Here is a 16,604-nt window from a genome sequence, read left to right on the forward strand (position 1 = left end):
ACGACTGCAGCTATGGAGCTCGGTCAAGTTTTATTAGTGGGCAGTATGCATAAGGCAATGTTTGCTTCTTATGGGGGATCAGCCTTCTTGGCACTGTGGGATTCCATGCACGGGTCAAGTGGCGTCTGGGCTTTGGGACTACAGGAAAAGTCCTGTTGTCTAGCTGCCACTGTTCCCTCGCACCAAGCATCCATTTACGGAGAAGCGACAAGCCAAGCCTGCAATGTATCTGGGGCTAACGCCGTCTTCTTATCTTCATCCTTGGGGTGTGTCCTGGCATTGCGGTCGTGGTCACTCATGTCACTTTTATTCTAGAGATAAACATAAAGCACTTTCTAAAGCCTTTGAATGTTTATTATATGAGCAGGTTCTGGAGTACCTAAATAAAAATGCTCTTTTGGACCCTTTGCAGTCTGGATTTAAGAAGGGGCACAGTACCGCGACAGCACTTTTGAAGGTTACTGAAGACATTAGGAATGCTATGAACAAACTACTTCTTACTATACTTATCCTTCTTGACTTGAGTAGCGCCTTTGACACTATAGACATTCAGACTATGATAAAGAAAATGGAACTGCTAAATTTTGACCTGGTTGCGCTTAAGTTTTTTAGTTCTTATTTGAGTAACCGTCAACAGCGTGTAACAGTAAACAACAAGGTCTCTAAATGGAAAATGAAACTTAGTGGTGCCCCACAGGGCAGTATTCTAGGGCCCTTACTTTCCTGTATTTATATCAATGACATTCCATCTGTGACAGGAAAAAACACATACCACCTCTATGTTGACGATCTTCAGATTTATTGACACTGCTACACTTCAGACTTTGATGAAACAATACAAGATATTAACAATGACCTCCGACGACTCAGTATATATGCACAACGAAATTCTCTTATACTAAACTCCACAAAATCTCAGGCAATCATAATTGGAACACAAAATTACTGAACTGCTCAAACAATATTGCAATCCTGCCTATCCTACTGAATGGTAACATTATTCCCTACAGTAAAACAGTTAAAAATCTAGGCGTAATTATATATGAAACACTTGATTGGTCTGATCACATAAAAATCATTTGTAAAAAGATTTTTGGAGTGCTTCACCCTCTTAAACGGCAAAGAGATGTATTTCCATTTGAGCTGAAGGCCAAACTAATGCAGGCACTGGTTCTCCCTATTCTTGATTATTGTGACGTATGACAAGAGAAGAAACACTTAAACTTCAACGAGCACTGAATTCCTGCCTGCGATTTATTTACAATATCGGGTACGATGTTCATATTACCCCGTACTATAAGGCTCCTCATGGCTGAAGCCTGATAAACGTCAGCAGCTACACATTTTAACGATGGTGTTTAGAGTACTAGCTGAAAGTCAGCCACTGTATATTTCTTCTAAATTCACCTTTTTATCATCATTTCACAACTTAAATACACGTTCCAGATCCTCACTTTCTATTCCAGTGCACCGCACAAATAAAATTAATAGATCGTTTGTAGTGACCGGCACCAGATTATGGAATTCCCTGCCAGCTCAGGTCAGAGAAACTAGCTCTTTACAACGGTTTAAGGTCACCTGCCGAGACTACCTGCTGAGGATTAGTCATTAAGAGTTTTTACTATTAATTAGTTTTATTATTAACTTAGTAATGTATTTAAATTTGTTCTCAGTTCTATTAATTTTTTGTTTCGTTTTAACTATTTTAAATATTTCAGTAATTTATTTATGATTTTGATTAGTATGTGGTTAAGTGGAAGAGAGGGCATCGAGCCCTAACTTCACCACTGAAAAAAAGGCATTAATAAATAAATAATAAAATAATATACATGCTAGGATAATATAATGATTACTGTATACTAAGTTTGAGTGCGGGCTCTGGGTTCCGCTCTCTTGTCGCTCTAGCCAATCTTGTGTGATTGTTGTCCATATGCTTCTTGAGGTGCAGGTTGCCTGTTTGTCCCTCGCATTGCTGAAACATAAGCATAAAACATAGAACATAGGACATAGCAGGTACTGGTATATATACAGGTGTTTTCTTTAGTGATGTTTAAGGGATGTTTGTTTGTTTGTTTATATGTTTTTGGTGTGGTAGACGCCTTAGGATGGGTGGGGCGGGCCCATTATCTTCTATTCCTGTGGATGTACAGTTTGTGTTTCAGCGTGGGGTATTTTTTAGTATTCGTCTGGGTCGTAACTTCCAATGCTTCTGATTAAGGGATTGATTTGGTTGCCCCACGCCTTGGTTTACATTCATAGCGCTTTCTTTCTAAGATGGTGTCTTATAGAGCGAGTGTTTGTTAGAGTGCGAAGGTCCCTTATTGCCATTCTGTAATGGCTGCCCACAGGTTTTGTATGTGTTCGAGACTGTTAGGGTTGGATTTGGCCGTATATCCCCATGCTGGGGCAGCATACATTTATGATTGGCCTGATTAGGACTTTATGCATGTTGACTGCTACCTTAGTGTTTATGTAGGATTTGCTGTTTAGTATGGTGTACAGTTTGACAAGTCTTATGTGTACTTTTTGCCTTATGTCTCTGACATGATGCAGCTTGGTTAGATTTTTATCCAGGATTACCCCTAGATATTTATCTCTTTTGTGCCATTCTATTTGCTTGTTAAATAGCATCAGTGGTTTGATGTTGGCAGGTTTGTGCGTGCATCTGTTTTTACATGTGAACATCACTGCTTGGCACTTCTCTACGTTGACTTTGATGCGCCATTTAGTGAGCCACGGTTCTAGTGTGCGCAGTGCTACCTGGAGCCTCATTCAGGTGCACAGGAGCCGAGGGTGCTGGACTGTTATTACAGTGTCGTCCGCATAAAAGTACATGGTAGTGAGCTCCGCTGTCGGCATATCATTGTTATTGCACCGTTCCCGCGTCCAGGTCGGGCCGCAAAGAAATCCTGACTAGCTCAATTCATCATTATCTATCAATCAAGTATCTATTTCTGGTCGTAGGTTCAGAGAGTAAAGTCTCCGAGTGAGGTAAACGGCTAAATCTGCACAAATCAGTTCGTTGGACGTCTCCATCTCGCGAATTAATCCATAACGCTTCATAAATACCTGTCATACTTAATCTACGGGTGTTTATAATTACTTATTTAACGTAAGATACCATTAAAAGAATGGATAAATGCATCTAATATCACTTTATTAAATTAAATAATCTTGAAATAGAATAGAAGTTGAATACTTCATTGAAAACTGACTATCTCCTCACCTAACTAATCTAATTAATATATAAAAATTTTCAAAGTTCTTTGAAATGATAAAAAAATCTTGACTATATACATTGCTTCTGTTGAAAAGTAGAAAATAATGTAGAGATGGTCATTATTATGACACTTTTAAATTAAAATCACGTTTAGGTTATTAATTTCTCTGCTTAAACACAAAGTAATTTCCTAAATTCTCTTTCAAAAATGTTATATAATATATTGCAGATCTATTTAGAAGTTATCAGTCTATCTGCCTGCATGTAGCTGTCAATATTCCATAATCATGCTTTATATAGTCATCACTAATCATTAGTACAAGGAAAACATTAGTCTTCTTGTACATTTCTCGAGTATTTCAGATTCAGTGGCTTTTATCTTCAAAATTTCAAGGAAGAAAAGATAAAAGATAAGTTACATTTACATTACATTTACATACATTTTTATTCACAATCAGTATCTTACATATACATACAAAGGTAGTATAAGATACAATGTGAATCCCACATAAGGTAAACTTGTGTGTGGGCTTCAAAAATACAATAGCTAGATTATGTACATCATGGCATCTAGTGAATATCATTTACTCCATTAACATTTTGGTGATATTTAATTAGAGTAATTTTATGAACTGTTTTTCTGTATTTGGTGTAATAGGCCTAAACAAGAAGCTGGAAAGGAGGGGCATGGGTTAAGGAGAAGGTTGGTTTCTTAGTAGAGAGGAATAGTGTGCTAGTTGATTTAAATATAATAATGGAAATTTATAAGTTGATCTACTTTGTAATAATTGTTAATGAGCCATGTGAATAGCCTTTTCTTCAATGTATTCTGATTGCCACTGATCACGTCCACAGGTAATGCATTGTATATCCGTGGCCCTAGACAACTTAGATTTCTTTGTCCAAGTAAAGTGTTCCGACGTGGTATACTTACTCCAGTTCTGTCTTGCAGCCTAGTGCAAATTTTTGGCTTGTGTTCTTTGCAGAAGAGCTTTAAATTTTTATGCATGTATAGGGTCACTGACTGCACAAATAGCTGCCGTATGTTAAGTACCATGCTTTGCTGGAACAGTTCGTATGTTGGAAACATCAGTGGCTTTTTGTACATGACTTTCAGTATGTAGTTCTGGCATGTATTTACCTGAGCCAAGTGTGAATCAAGTATTCCACCCCAACTGTTAATTCCATATTGCAGTTGTGATTGAACTAAGGCAAAGTATACAGACTTCAAGGCTTTTGTTGAAATAACATTTCTAATTCTGTAAAATATATAAATAAGTTTCTGAAGTTTAATGATCAAATTTGATGCATGAAAATTCCATTTCAGATAACTATCTATAATTATCCCTAGGTATGAAACATGTATTGATTTCTGTAAAGTATAACAGTTGCAGCTTTCAGTATTTTTGCAAGTTGGTATGTGGAGTTTTAGTGTTAGATTGTCTAAGGGTTGCATTGTTTTATTATGCGAGAAGCAGAGGAATTTTGTTTTATTTTCATTTAAAGTAAGTAGGTGGTTGTTTAGCCATTTCTGAACTATGACTAGGGTTTCTTGAGCTTTGTTGAAGGTGTCCTCCCAAGTTTCACCCGTGACTGTGACTACCGTGTCATCAGCATATGAGTTAATTTTTGCATTACAGTTTAGCTCACACAGATCATTGATATATAACAGAAAAAGAATTGGTCCTAATACTGTTCCTTGGGGTACTCCGATTTTTACTTGAGCACTTTTACTTAGAGTATCCTTGATTCTTACCTTTTGTATTCTGTTAGAAAGAAAGCTTTTAATTAGATTTTGAGGAATTCCACGAATGCCTACTTTTTCAAGTTTTCTAAGGAGTATATTGTGATCTACGGTATCAAATGCCTTTGTTAAATCCAAAAATATAGAAATAGTCCTTTTGGAGTTACCAATGGTTTTATACAAATAATCAGTTAAGGAGAATATTGCATCTTGAGCACTAATTTTTGGTCTAAAACCAAACTGATTTGGAGACAATATGTTATACTTATTCAGGTAATTAAGTAATCTGGTTTTAATGCATATCTCTAGTAATTTTGAAATGTGGGTTGTGAGAGAAATTGGGCGATAATTGTTTAATTCTCTCTTATCGCCTGATTTATGGATTGGGACTATGATAGCAATTTTGAATGGGTCTGGAAATTGTCCTTTCATTAGTGAAAGATTAAAAATATATTGCAGAGGGTGTAGAATATGTGAACTAATTGTTTTAAGTGTTTTACTTGAGATATTGTCATAGCCATTGGCTGAGTCATCTTTTAGTGCAGCTATGTAATTCATTAATTCTGTTTCTGTTATGGGAAGAAAAAACATTGATTGTGGTTGAGGTATTGCATGAATATCATATGTACATGTGTCATTAGGTCCTTTGCTGCTATTCATTATTTTGTCAGCAAGTTCTAAACCTATACTACTGAAATAATCTACAAATTTGTCTGCAATGATAGTTGGTTGGGTTGTTTCTTGTGAGTCTGTAAGATTTATGCTGTCTATATCTGAATTTCTTTTCTCCTTTCTACATGTTATATCATTTATGTTTTTCCATAGGATTTTAGTATTGTTTGAGCTTGACATAATTTTATTAGAATAGTACTTCTGTTTTGCTACTTTAATGAGCCTGTTTATCCAGTTTCGGTATATTTTATGTTTCTTAATAGTGTTTGTGATCTCGACATTATTAGAGGACCTCATCTTTTGCTTTACAATTGTCTGGTGTAATTTGTCCCTTATTCTAATGGAAGTTAGGATTCCAGTTGTGATCCATGGTGTTATCTTTCTGAATTTTGATCTTACATGTCTTGTGTTAGTAGAGTGTTCAGAGATATGTTGAGTTAATAGCTGCATAAAACTACTGGTCGCTTTGTTGACATCATGTTCATTCAGGACAGATTCCCAATTTTCCTTTTTTAAGGCTTTATTTAAAGCTTCATAATCTATTCTGGCATTGTTCATTATTTTTCCTTCCTTTTGTGGTATTTGATGTTTCTGGGTTTGTTTATGTATCAGAAAAATAGGACTGTGATCTGTGATACTAGTATGTAGAACATATGACTCAAAATTGTTATTTCTATGCGATTTAACATGTATGTGATCTATACATGTTCTAGATTTTGGGGTTATCCTTGTTGCAGAGTTGATATATGAAATGAAACCATTAGCACTTAAGGTGTTTATGTATTCATTTTTAATTTTTTGAGCATACTGACCAGTTGGGTTTAAAATGTCTATGTTAATATCTCCTATTATTATATAATGTGTGGCTGCAGGTAGCTGCTGAAGTGTATTTCCTAGTTCTTCTATGAATATCTTTGGGCTTGTGGAGGGTGATCTGTATATAGCAAGTATCAAATAGCTTTCTTTATTATATTGTAAGTTGAGTAGGCTACCATTGGCTGCTTTTAGGGTTTTCACTGCAGATATTGCAACATTTTGTATGGTTACATGTGTGTATATTTTTAGACTGTCATGTGTAGAATTTTGTGTGGGTATAAAGTACTCATTATATCCTAAAACAGAGAAGGGTATATCCCTAATGAGTTGGGTTTCAGATAATATTATAATGTCTGGTTTATGGTCCAGTTGATTTAACATAACTAGCATGCTATCAAAATTTGTTATCATGCCACTTATATTCAGGTGCATAATTCTCATTCCTGCAGTATAGTGGATTAATTTGTTCAAGTCTTGAGGGGTGTTTACAAAGCCTGTGTTGTTATCATCTTGTAAGGTAATCCCTAACTCATGATCTGATTTCATATCCATAGCCTAATGTGTAGTATTACTATTTGTAATTGCTTCGAGAGAGAACTTCAATGTAAGTATATTTATGAATCACTTGGCTCAGGTATACATACCCTAACTTGAATCCTCAGTCTCTCAGCTTCGTAGGAGCTGCTGGTAAGTCAGCTGCAGTCTTGATTTGCAGTATGGGGCTGTCGTCATTTTTCCTCATGTAGATCTTCCCATTCTTGGTCCAAGCGAATTTGTAGTTCATGGAGTGTTTCATACTTCTGGCTAGCCAATATAGATTTTGGTTCTGTTTTGTTAGGTGTTCATTTAGATATACAGTTGTGTCCCCTCTGACTTTAATATCTGCACAGAGAAGTTTCCCATGTTTTCTTTTCTTGTCCATGATCATGTTTTTCGTTTTACGCGAATAGAATTTTGCAATTATGAGAGGAATCTTCTTCCTTCCGTCCTTATCTGTAGCGCTGGGAGTCGATGGCAATATTCAATGTCCCGTTCAGGTTGAATTTCCACTCCAACTGCACCTGCAACTTGAGATACGATCTCATACACATTCTCATCCTTAGAGACTGGTATGCCGGCGATTTCTAAATTATAATTCTTAGAATACTGATCAAGATCATTGATTTGATCCTTCAAATGATTATTTTGTTCTTTGAGAGCACTATTTTCAGCCTTGCTGTTGTTCACTTCGTTGGTTAAATGGTCTATGCACTTTTTAAGTTCACTGTTTTGCTGTAGCAGTTCATCAAATTTTCTGGACTGAAACTCCAGTGAGCTGCAGACATCTTTCAGGATTTGCTGCATATTGTTCACAGCTTCACATAGGCTTGTATTGTCCGCTTTGACTTTATTCTGCTGAAAAGAGATTGAAAACGGTTTACACGAAGTTGGGTTATGTTTGCATTGTTTACAATGCCACAAAATTTCTCCCGGATTTGAAAGCATTGCCTTAAAAACAGCATTTGAAACACGTGCACAGTTTAAATGGAACGTTTCACTACACTTTCCGTCACACTGTACATAATTCTCGAACATTGTTTCATTTTTAAATAATCAAAAATTACCATTACTAATCATTATGTAGATCATTTACCTACAATAAAAATAAATTAAATACATGCATTCCTAATCTTAAATCGCGTCAATTAACTTAAATCACCATTAAAATAGATCAATTTCTTCTCTCTCGATGGAATAGTAATCATCACATTCATTACTCTTCTTATTACGCAACCATTCTTCATATATATAACATCATATCTCTTCCTTCATTTCAATAACCCTTATGTATATCTTAACTTGACGCATATGAATTCATAACTATTTTATCCACTTATATATTCCATTTCCTTCTCAATTTTCTTCAGATTCATTTCATATTGCTCATATGTCTTCTTATGATCCAAATATACCGTAACTAGTACATCGTACCACATCATCTCCATTTCGTAGTATAACACCCTAATTCAATCATAACATTAACCACAATGTCGGTATAATATTCACAACCGAAGTAAATTAACCTCTTACTTAACATAGACCGCATTACGAACCCATAACTCGATTATCACTGATCAAATACATCCTAACCAAAGGATTGTCATTTTTAATTAGATGACTACGGTACCTATTATCTTCCTACGTCATTATATCAACGCTATTTCACACACGAATTCATTCTTCTTGAATTAAATCAATGACAGCACTACACAATTATATATTAACGCAATTAGAAAATGGCACTTTTCAAAAAAAGTTATTTAAGTTACTGTAATAATATACCAATCGACTTATCTTCCCTGTATTCCCTCGATGGTGTGTCCAGATGCTTTAGGACATAGTCAGGTACGTCTGCTACATTGTGTCGGTCTCTGGGAACATATGGGCAGGTTATCCCTCCTTCTCCGTCATCTCGGGATAGCTCCGTCGACTTCAGGTTACCATCTCCAGACAGTCAGCCTTGGTCTTCTTAGTGGATGATGCTGGCCATCTCTTGTGCAGTTAGGACAAAAATGCAGACGAACATGGTTAGTTTCATCATCTTGGTATTCAAAGCCTTCTACAGCATTCATAAACGTATTGAAAAGAAATGCTTCTTTCAATTAAATCCAGCTAACGTCTTGCAGACTACTAATATGTCTACGAAATTCTCAATTATAATTCGATTTAGTTTTCTATATCTTATTTTCAATTGCCGTAGTTTTTATTATTTTCTTGTCAGTGACTTTCAATGATATCTGCTACTTCTGTGTGGTGTCTTGTGACGTAGCCAGTTACGTAACGATTCCCAACAAGTCGTTTCAATTTCTCAGCTTATCAACTAGCGATTCTACGCAACACTCCTGTAGCCTTGCTCTTTTCTCTTGATGTGATTCCAAATTATTTTCTATTTGAGCCTTTTGCTATCAATACAGTCTTCCTTACATCGTAGTATCTCGTACCGTGCAGCTTGAGATGATTTCTTCTGGAATTTTTTTGTAATAAATTTGTAACAATCCTGTATCTTTTCTGTATTCTGTATCCTGTATTCTTTTTCACCGCCTTCTCGATACTATTTCTCAGCTTATTCCTGTTATGAATACCATCTTCTCGACATTGACGATTAAATTTGCATGTCGTTTAATTTTCTCGCGGCATAGCGTCCATTTTTGTTCCAAGATGTTCATTCCTAACAGTGAAATGGCACAGTTTATAGGACAAAGAAGATCGGGCCTATTAGTGAGCCTTGGGCTACGCCCGCTCTGATACTTCGCATACTTGATAGTGTTATGTACGTCTAGGCCCTACTTGAAATTTCCTGTCTTCTAGGTATGACTTTGTGAATCTTACATATCCTGGGTGAAACTCATAATCTATTAGCTTTGCAAGCAGGCCTTCATGTCACAAGCAAAGAGACACGGGCAAGGTATTACTAGACATACAAAAGGCATTCGATAAACATGATGGTGGCATATTCTAGGAACCACGTAACGAGTTGTTTGCAGGAATGTCCGTTATGGAACAAAAATTGTTCGTTCCTACTTCTTTCTCCTTGATGTGTGCTACGAGCCTTTTTTAGCAGTATTTTCTCAAATACTTTGCTTATGGTTGCTAGTAGGCTTATGAGTCGATAGTTGTTAGGGTCCGATTTGTCTTTCCCTGGTTTTCCAAATACTAGGATTTTTGCTCATTTCTATTATTCTGGGAAGTATTGCAACTTAAGCAGGTCATTGAATCTGTTGGTGATTATTCTAAAGGACAATATTCATGATGTCGTCTGGCCCGGCAGCTTTTTTGGGGTTGAAGTGGTCAATGATCCATTTTATTTCAGGGATATTGGTCTTCTTGATCACTGGTCTGGGTACATTGGTGAGAAATTCCTCTACCTTTGCTTCTATTCGCCGTGAATTCGGGATCCGAAGGGTCGTCGTTCGGTGTGAATGCCGCCTCTAGTGCATCGCCTATAACTTCAACCTTTCTCCTGAGTGTGGAATACTGGGTCATTTGGTCCCTTGATGGTTGGAATTACATGTGATTCGCGCGTGAAGTGTCTCGCTTATTGCACACTGGCCTAGTGTTTGTGTCAAATTTTCACAGCTTGTTATTCCATTCGTTGGACCGGTGATCTTTTAGGGCATTTTGAATTTCAGTGTTCAGCTGTTTTATCATTTCCCTGTCGATATCGTAGTGATATCGGGCCCAGTTACGCTTGTGCCGGTTCCTTCTTTGAATGAGGTCCTTTATGTTATTCGGGATTTTGAATGTGCGCTTCTTATATGTGTGAGTTGGTACGCTCACTTCTGTAGCTATTTATATTGCTTTGGTGAGGTTTGTGATTGTCCCCTCAAGCTATGCTGGGCTTTCAGGGGTAGTGTTTTCTATTCCCTGTAACAGCATATCAAGTTTCTTTTTCGAATTTGTCCCATTTGGCTGCTTTGTAGTTTAGCCTTAGCTTGGGATTTAGTTTGTATCCCTCTGGGCAGTATCCAGTGTAAAGAGTACTGGCTGGTGTTTTGATGCTGGGTCACTTATTACCTTCATACTGTAATCCAGGGGGTCTTGGTTGAGTAGGGCAATGTCGAGTATGTCTGAAGTTTGCACTTTCAGAGCTAGGAATGTGGGTTCCTTGGGTGCTGCTATAACGTATTCGCGAGCGATCATGTGTTTGTACAGTGTGGTGCCTTTTTATTAGGCTTAAGGCAGCCCTAGATTTCGTGTTTCGAATTGATGTCTCCTCCTATTATTGTGTTCCTGGCTAACGCTAGCAGTATATCATTGTTGCCTGTTTTGACTGTCCTTAGGGGGAGTATGTTGCTATAACGTTAATTAACGACCCGCGTACTAGTAGGCGTTTTCTGTGTGCTTCCATTCCAGCTAGTTCTGGGATTTCAAGTTCCATGTCTTTTAGGTCCCATCTTACCAGAACTGCCACGCCGCCTCTCAGTGTAGGTCTGTCGTACTTGTGTACTGTATAACCTCTTATTGTTAGCTTCGTGCCAGGGGCGAGGAATGTCTCTGTGATTAGCGCTACATGTATTGCGTGTTTTATTAGGAAGGCTTCAAGTTCTATTTTCTTGTTACGTATTCCTTCACAGTTCCAAATTAGAACTCGTAGCCTGTGTGTGTTATGTATATTTGTTTTGTGTGTTTTATGCAGCCATTTCAGGTTATAGAGATAAATGATTTGATGAGATTTACTATTATCCTTAGCCATTTAAGATCCTCCTTATCAGCCACCCTCTTTAAGAAGTTAAGAATGGTGGGGATTAGGATGTTGAGTGGTATGTTTATGCCTAGTGACTTCAATATGTCTTCAGCTGTGTTGGTCTTTTGACCTGGAGGATCTCGTGGCGGTTTTGGTTGGGGAGGTGTGTTTGGGATTGTGTTATTATTGGCGGGTTCAAGTTGGGTAGTGGATGCTTTGTGTGTGAGTCTTGGTACCATGTGCTGACTGTGAGGGATGGAGCAGGTGGCGGGTTCTCCCCTTTGTTCCTGCTCGGGTTCTCTGGGCGTGACCTTTGTTTCTCTGTTGATGCACTTGGTTTGTTGGCCCTGCTTTTGTTGGTTGAAGCTTGGGTTCTGTTGCCCGAGGCCGGGAGAGGGGCTTTGTTATGTTTGAGCCTTGGGATGACTGTTTTCCACTGTTTGTTTCGTGTGTGTTTTGCCTCGGCATGAGGGGCCTGTTCCCTTAACAGGAACTTGCTTTCCTGGTTGGCCAGGTTTGCCTGATGGGCCTGTTTGTCTAGGGGTGCCTTTGTTGCCTGAGGAGCATTTTAGAGCCTCGGGCAGCCACGCTGTTGGTTTCCAGTGCCATTCGGTCTCTTAGCTCTGAGGGATCTTTCGTACTCCCTGCAGCTAGGGCATTCTTTGTAGTTGGCCGCGTGTTTCCCCTCGCAGTTGCAACATTTAACATATTCTCTGTCGTCGTCGTTCAGTCAGTCACGGGAAGAGTGGCGCCCAGCGCACCACCAGCACCAGTTAATAAGCTTACATCCCATTTGTGAGTGACCAAATCTTTGGCACACTCTGCACTGGGTGCACATGGCCTTATGGTTTTTTTAACTTTCTTAGCAAATGGGAATTTGGACATTATTATTGGGTTTTAGTAAAGAACAAATGTGCATCGTACATTTTAAAACAAAGCAAATGGTAATAGAATAAAGTTGACTGGTTTACCTACTGACTCCTCCTTATTCATGTCCTGAATTATTTAGAAAAAGTTTGTTGATTCCACACTCTGCTGTTTAGAGTTTTTTTTACCCATTCTGGTGTGTTGACATTTCTTTCAAAGCTCTCACTTGATGCCATAAATTAATTTATCTGTTTATCCAGTCCAGGTTCAACAACCATTTTACAGTTAGCTCCCCAGCCTGTGCATTCCTGTGTTTTATTAGTCTTGCGAAGTAATATTATGTTTCCTTTATGTTTCAGTGTGGAGAATTTTTCACTGCTCATTCGAGGAACAGAACATGTATGTAATAGTTGCCAGAAGGTATTCAATCAAACGATTGATTTGAAGCGCCATATGCTGACGCACACAGGAGAGAGGCCGTACACATGTACAATATGCAATAGTACATTTACACAACAGGGCCATCTGAAAACCCACCTGTTAACTCACTCAGGAGCACGACCATTCAGCTGTTCGTTTTGTGGGAATAGTTTTCGAAGGTCGTCGCATCTAAGACGTCACCAGAATATACATATTGTTAGTAGGTCCTTCTCTTGTTCGATATGCAGTAGTACTTTTAGAAGCATGTCAAACCTAAAAGAACATAAGCAGATACACAAAGAAAGCAGGCCCTTCTTATGTTCGTTTTGCGGAAATGCTTTTAGTACTTCGTCAAATTTAAGGAGACATGAGAAAACGCACATAGTCAATAGGTGATGATGCTGCTTGATGTGGGGCCTAATATCGAGGTCATTGCCCCAAGTAGTCTGTAGGATATTCCATTGTTGTACATGTGGTAATGTTTATAAAAGTATGTCATGAGACATGAGAGAAAACACACCAATGAGCTGGTCTGAGTAGCTAACCTATAGGAGGTATTTAAAGGTGCTCAAATATGCCAGAACACCTGTGAGACAACATTCCGACACCTCGGTGTCTTTGAAAATGGTATGAGTAGTTAGTGGAGCATTATAGCAATAACATTATTATACATACCAATAGTAGATCCTTTTTAGACCTCTTTATCAAGATTTTATTCAAATCAAAGAAGGCCCAAAAATTATGTTTGCAAGATCACCGTAGTGTAAGGGCAGCATATGCTGACCGTACATGTAAAATTGCACAGATAAGAGCAAATCTGACCCCAGAAGTATCAACATTAACTGTTGGCAACCAGCTCCTAGTAGTTGGACTACAGGCCCATTTTCTCTCATTCCTCTTCATTGAATCTTTATGCTGCACTCAAGATGACCACCTCGAGAATGGAATGGCACACCATGATATTCAGCAATGAAAGCACATTCTGCCTGTCTGCAAGTGATGATCGTCGACCCGGACAGTGTAAACCTGCTGAGCGACTCCTTGTAGAATGTTTTTGTCTGAGACACAATGATCGGACTGGATGCAATAATATAAATAGTCATTCACATTTTTGGAAGGAACGCTGTCCAGAACTTGGTACAGGCAGAATGTTGTTTGACCCATTATTCTGGCATTCTTGCTATATGAATGTGATGTGCTGTTCCAAATGGTGTATAATACTCGCCCACTGCCCATGCAACACAATGTGCTATAACTTACCTGGCCAGTATGATTGCCAGACTTATCTCCAATTGAGCATCTGGGGCATGATGGGACAGCAAGTAACTTTGAGGGCTCATCTGCCCACAACTCTTACAGAATATTTTAAGATATTGTCTTTATTAGTGGTATGTTTAAGGCTCTAGGTCCTGTCTTAAATTTAACCACTGTTTCACAATTTTACTGTAATGCTACAAAATGTATACAACTATAAGTGATAATATTTTTAGCTATAAACGAATGAAAACTATGATAATAGTCAAAAATACATTTGAGCCATTCACTCACACATTCATACCTCGGTCATTCCACAAGTCATTAAGCAAATACCTTTGGCCGTCCAACCTAAGCTTATTAAGGAAAGTCACACGCCTAATGTTAGGAGGGAGGTAATATCCATTTCCTGGCAGCAGAGATTGCAAAAGAATGGTTGTAGAGAGTAGTGCAGTGTAAAAGTATACTAAGAGAGAAACCGGATTGTGTACTGCAGTGATCAATTGATAAGAAAAATTTAAAGAGTGAATAAAAGTAATTTGGTTTATTTGGATTGAATATTCTGTGAAGAAGGGTTAATGAGTGGCATTTACAATGTCTCTTACTCAAAGCCATGGCAATTTCCTATAATGTCGTATGCGACCATCATAACATAGATTAAAGATAAATGTAATGCACTTCTTTAAATTCTGGTCTAGTTTCCTATCACTGTCAGTAGTACAGCACTGCTGTAGTCAAGGATAGATAAGGTGAGGGGCAAATACATTGAATTTTGAAGCATATGGGGAATATAGTTGAGTAGCATTTCAATGGGTAGTGGAATTTGTGAATTTTATTACAGGTGTGCTTGTTACATGTTCAGTCGAATTTAACATCTCGTTGTAATTTGTAAATATCACTACCCATAACAGATCCACATTCACTTTTAATGTGAGTACCAAAATATTGTCTTCCCTTGCTTTCATAGTACAAATATTCTTCAGTGAACTTTCACATTTCCTTTCCCCTCTTCTAAGTTAATAACTGACATGCACTAAGGAATGGTATCATTATTTAAGATAACAAGGGGCACATAGTTCAAAGAGAAAATAACTTTAATATAATCTGACTGTCTCTCTGGAATGTGTCTTCTATACTCGACATTGCATTCCTTCTTCATTGGGAGTGCTCCCACATTACTCCCCATACTGTGGCATTGTTTCCAAATACTTCCTTGGAAAATGTACACACCAGCCAGATCTTGTTGTTTGTGTCAGTGCCTGTGATCAGATGTCTCCTATGTGGACAGCCAAAGGCAAGTGAGCAAATCGGCTGTCTATAGAGGCGAATTTTGTAGGTGAACTGAAACAGTATATGGTGTGGAAATGTGCAGATCTGTAGAACTTGTGCCAGGGTAAAGTTGAGACCAGATTAAAATCAATATTGTTTATATTAGGATAATATTAAAAATGCCTTGTCATCCTAATAAAGCTAGCAGCGATAGTGTCAGCAATGGTGCCAGCCAAATCGAACAAGGGGTGAGAAAGGCACTGGACAAGACCATGCTCTCCCAATGCTTCACGGAAAGTATTATGAATGGATTGGCAAGACTAGTAAAGGAACTTGAGTGTACTCTCCAGTTCAGTGCTGAATTGGTGAACGAACTAAGCAGAAAACTTTAGTGCTGCCAAAAAGAAATAAAAATCTCAAAGAAGAAGTTGAGGTGAAGTGCAACTCCCTGCAACAGTACCAACAAAGTTTAAGTTAATGGCCATTTGGTATTGCTGAAAGTGAGGGCAAAAACACAGACAACATTTTAGTTAACCTCTGCAATAAACTGGAGGCCAATTTAAGCAAAACTGGTAGTGACAGGAGCCATGGAGTAGGATTGAATATATCTGGAAAACCTCGGCCCACCATTGTGAAGTTCACGTCGTTCCGCTTCAGGCAAGAGATTTCCACATGGAAGCACCAACTAAAAGGAACACCTACCATGACACGGAAGGATTTGACTGCAACTCTTCTAGTAATATTGAAGGCAGCCATCACTGTTAATGGGCTGACGAACACTAATATAAGTTGGCAGATGGTACAAGGCGTCTATCAACTGCATGTGCAATATTCCTTGATTATAATTTGTAAATATCACTACCCATAACAGATCCACATTCACTTTTAATGTGAGTACCAAAATATTGTCTTCCCTTGCTTTCATAGTACAAATATTCTTCAGTGAACTTTCACATTTCCTTTCCCCTCTTCTCTTTCTCTCACTCACACACACATTCATCTTCTCTCCCATAACACACTTTGTAACACATCTTTTACTAAACCATATATCGGTTTTCCAAGTATAACATCGCTAATTCGAGCCCTCTAGCTTAAAATTAGGTTCATTTGTGTGATTT

The 16,604-nt window shown here is 38.0% G+C and overlaps 1 protein-coding gene across 4 annotated transcripts in view; it reads left to right on the plus strand.

The window, feature by feature from the left end:
• LOC136879064 (gastrula zinc finger protein XlCGF49.1) overlaps positions 1–16,604 on the plus strand; it is a 253,540-nt gene that overhangs the window by 215,306 nt on the left and 21,630 nt on the right. For 3 of the 4 annotated variants that reach the window (XM_067152810.2, XM_068228942.1, XM_068228940.1), the window contains exon 5: positions 12,903–14,746. In XM_067152810.2, coding sequence (XP_067008911.1) covers positions 12,903–13,359 — 457 coding nt within the window. In that variant the 3' untranslated portion in view covers positions 13,360–14,746. Of the gene's footprint in view, positions 1–12,902; positions 14,747–16,604 lie in introns of those variants that run through there. The other variant, XM_067152811.2, reaches the window with a different exon arrangement.

Source organism: Anabrus simplex, chromosome 8 (assembly GCF_040414725.1).
Source record: "Anabrus simplex isolate iqAnaSimp1 chromosome 8, ASM4041472v1, whole genome shotgun sequence".
NCBI lineage: Eukaryota > Metazoa > Arthropoda > Insecta > Orthoptera > Tettigoniidae > Anabrus > Anabrus simplex.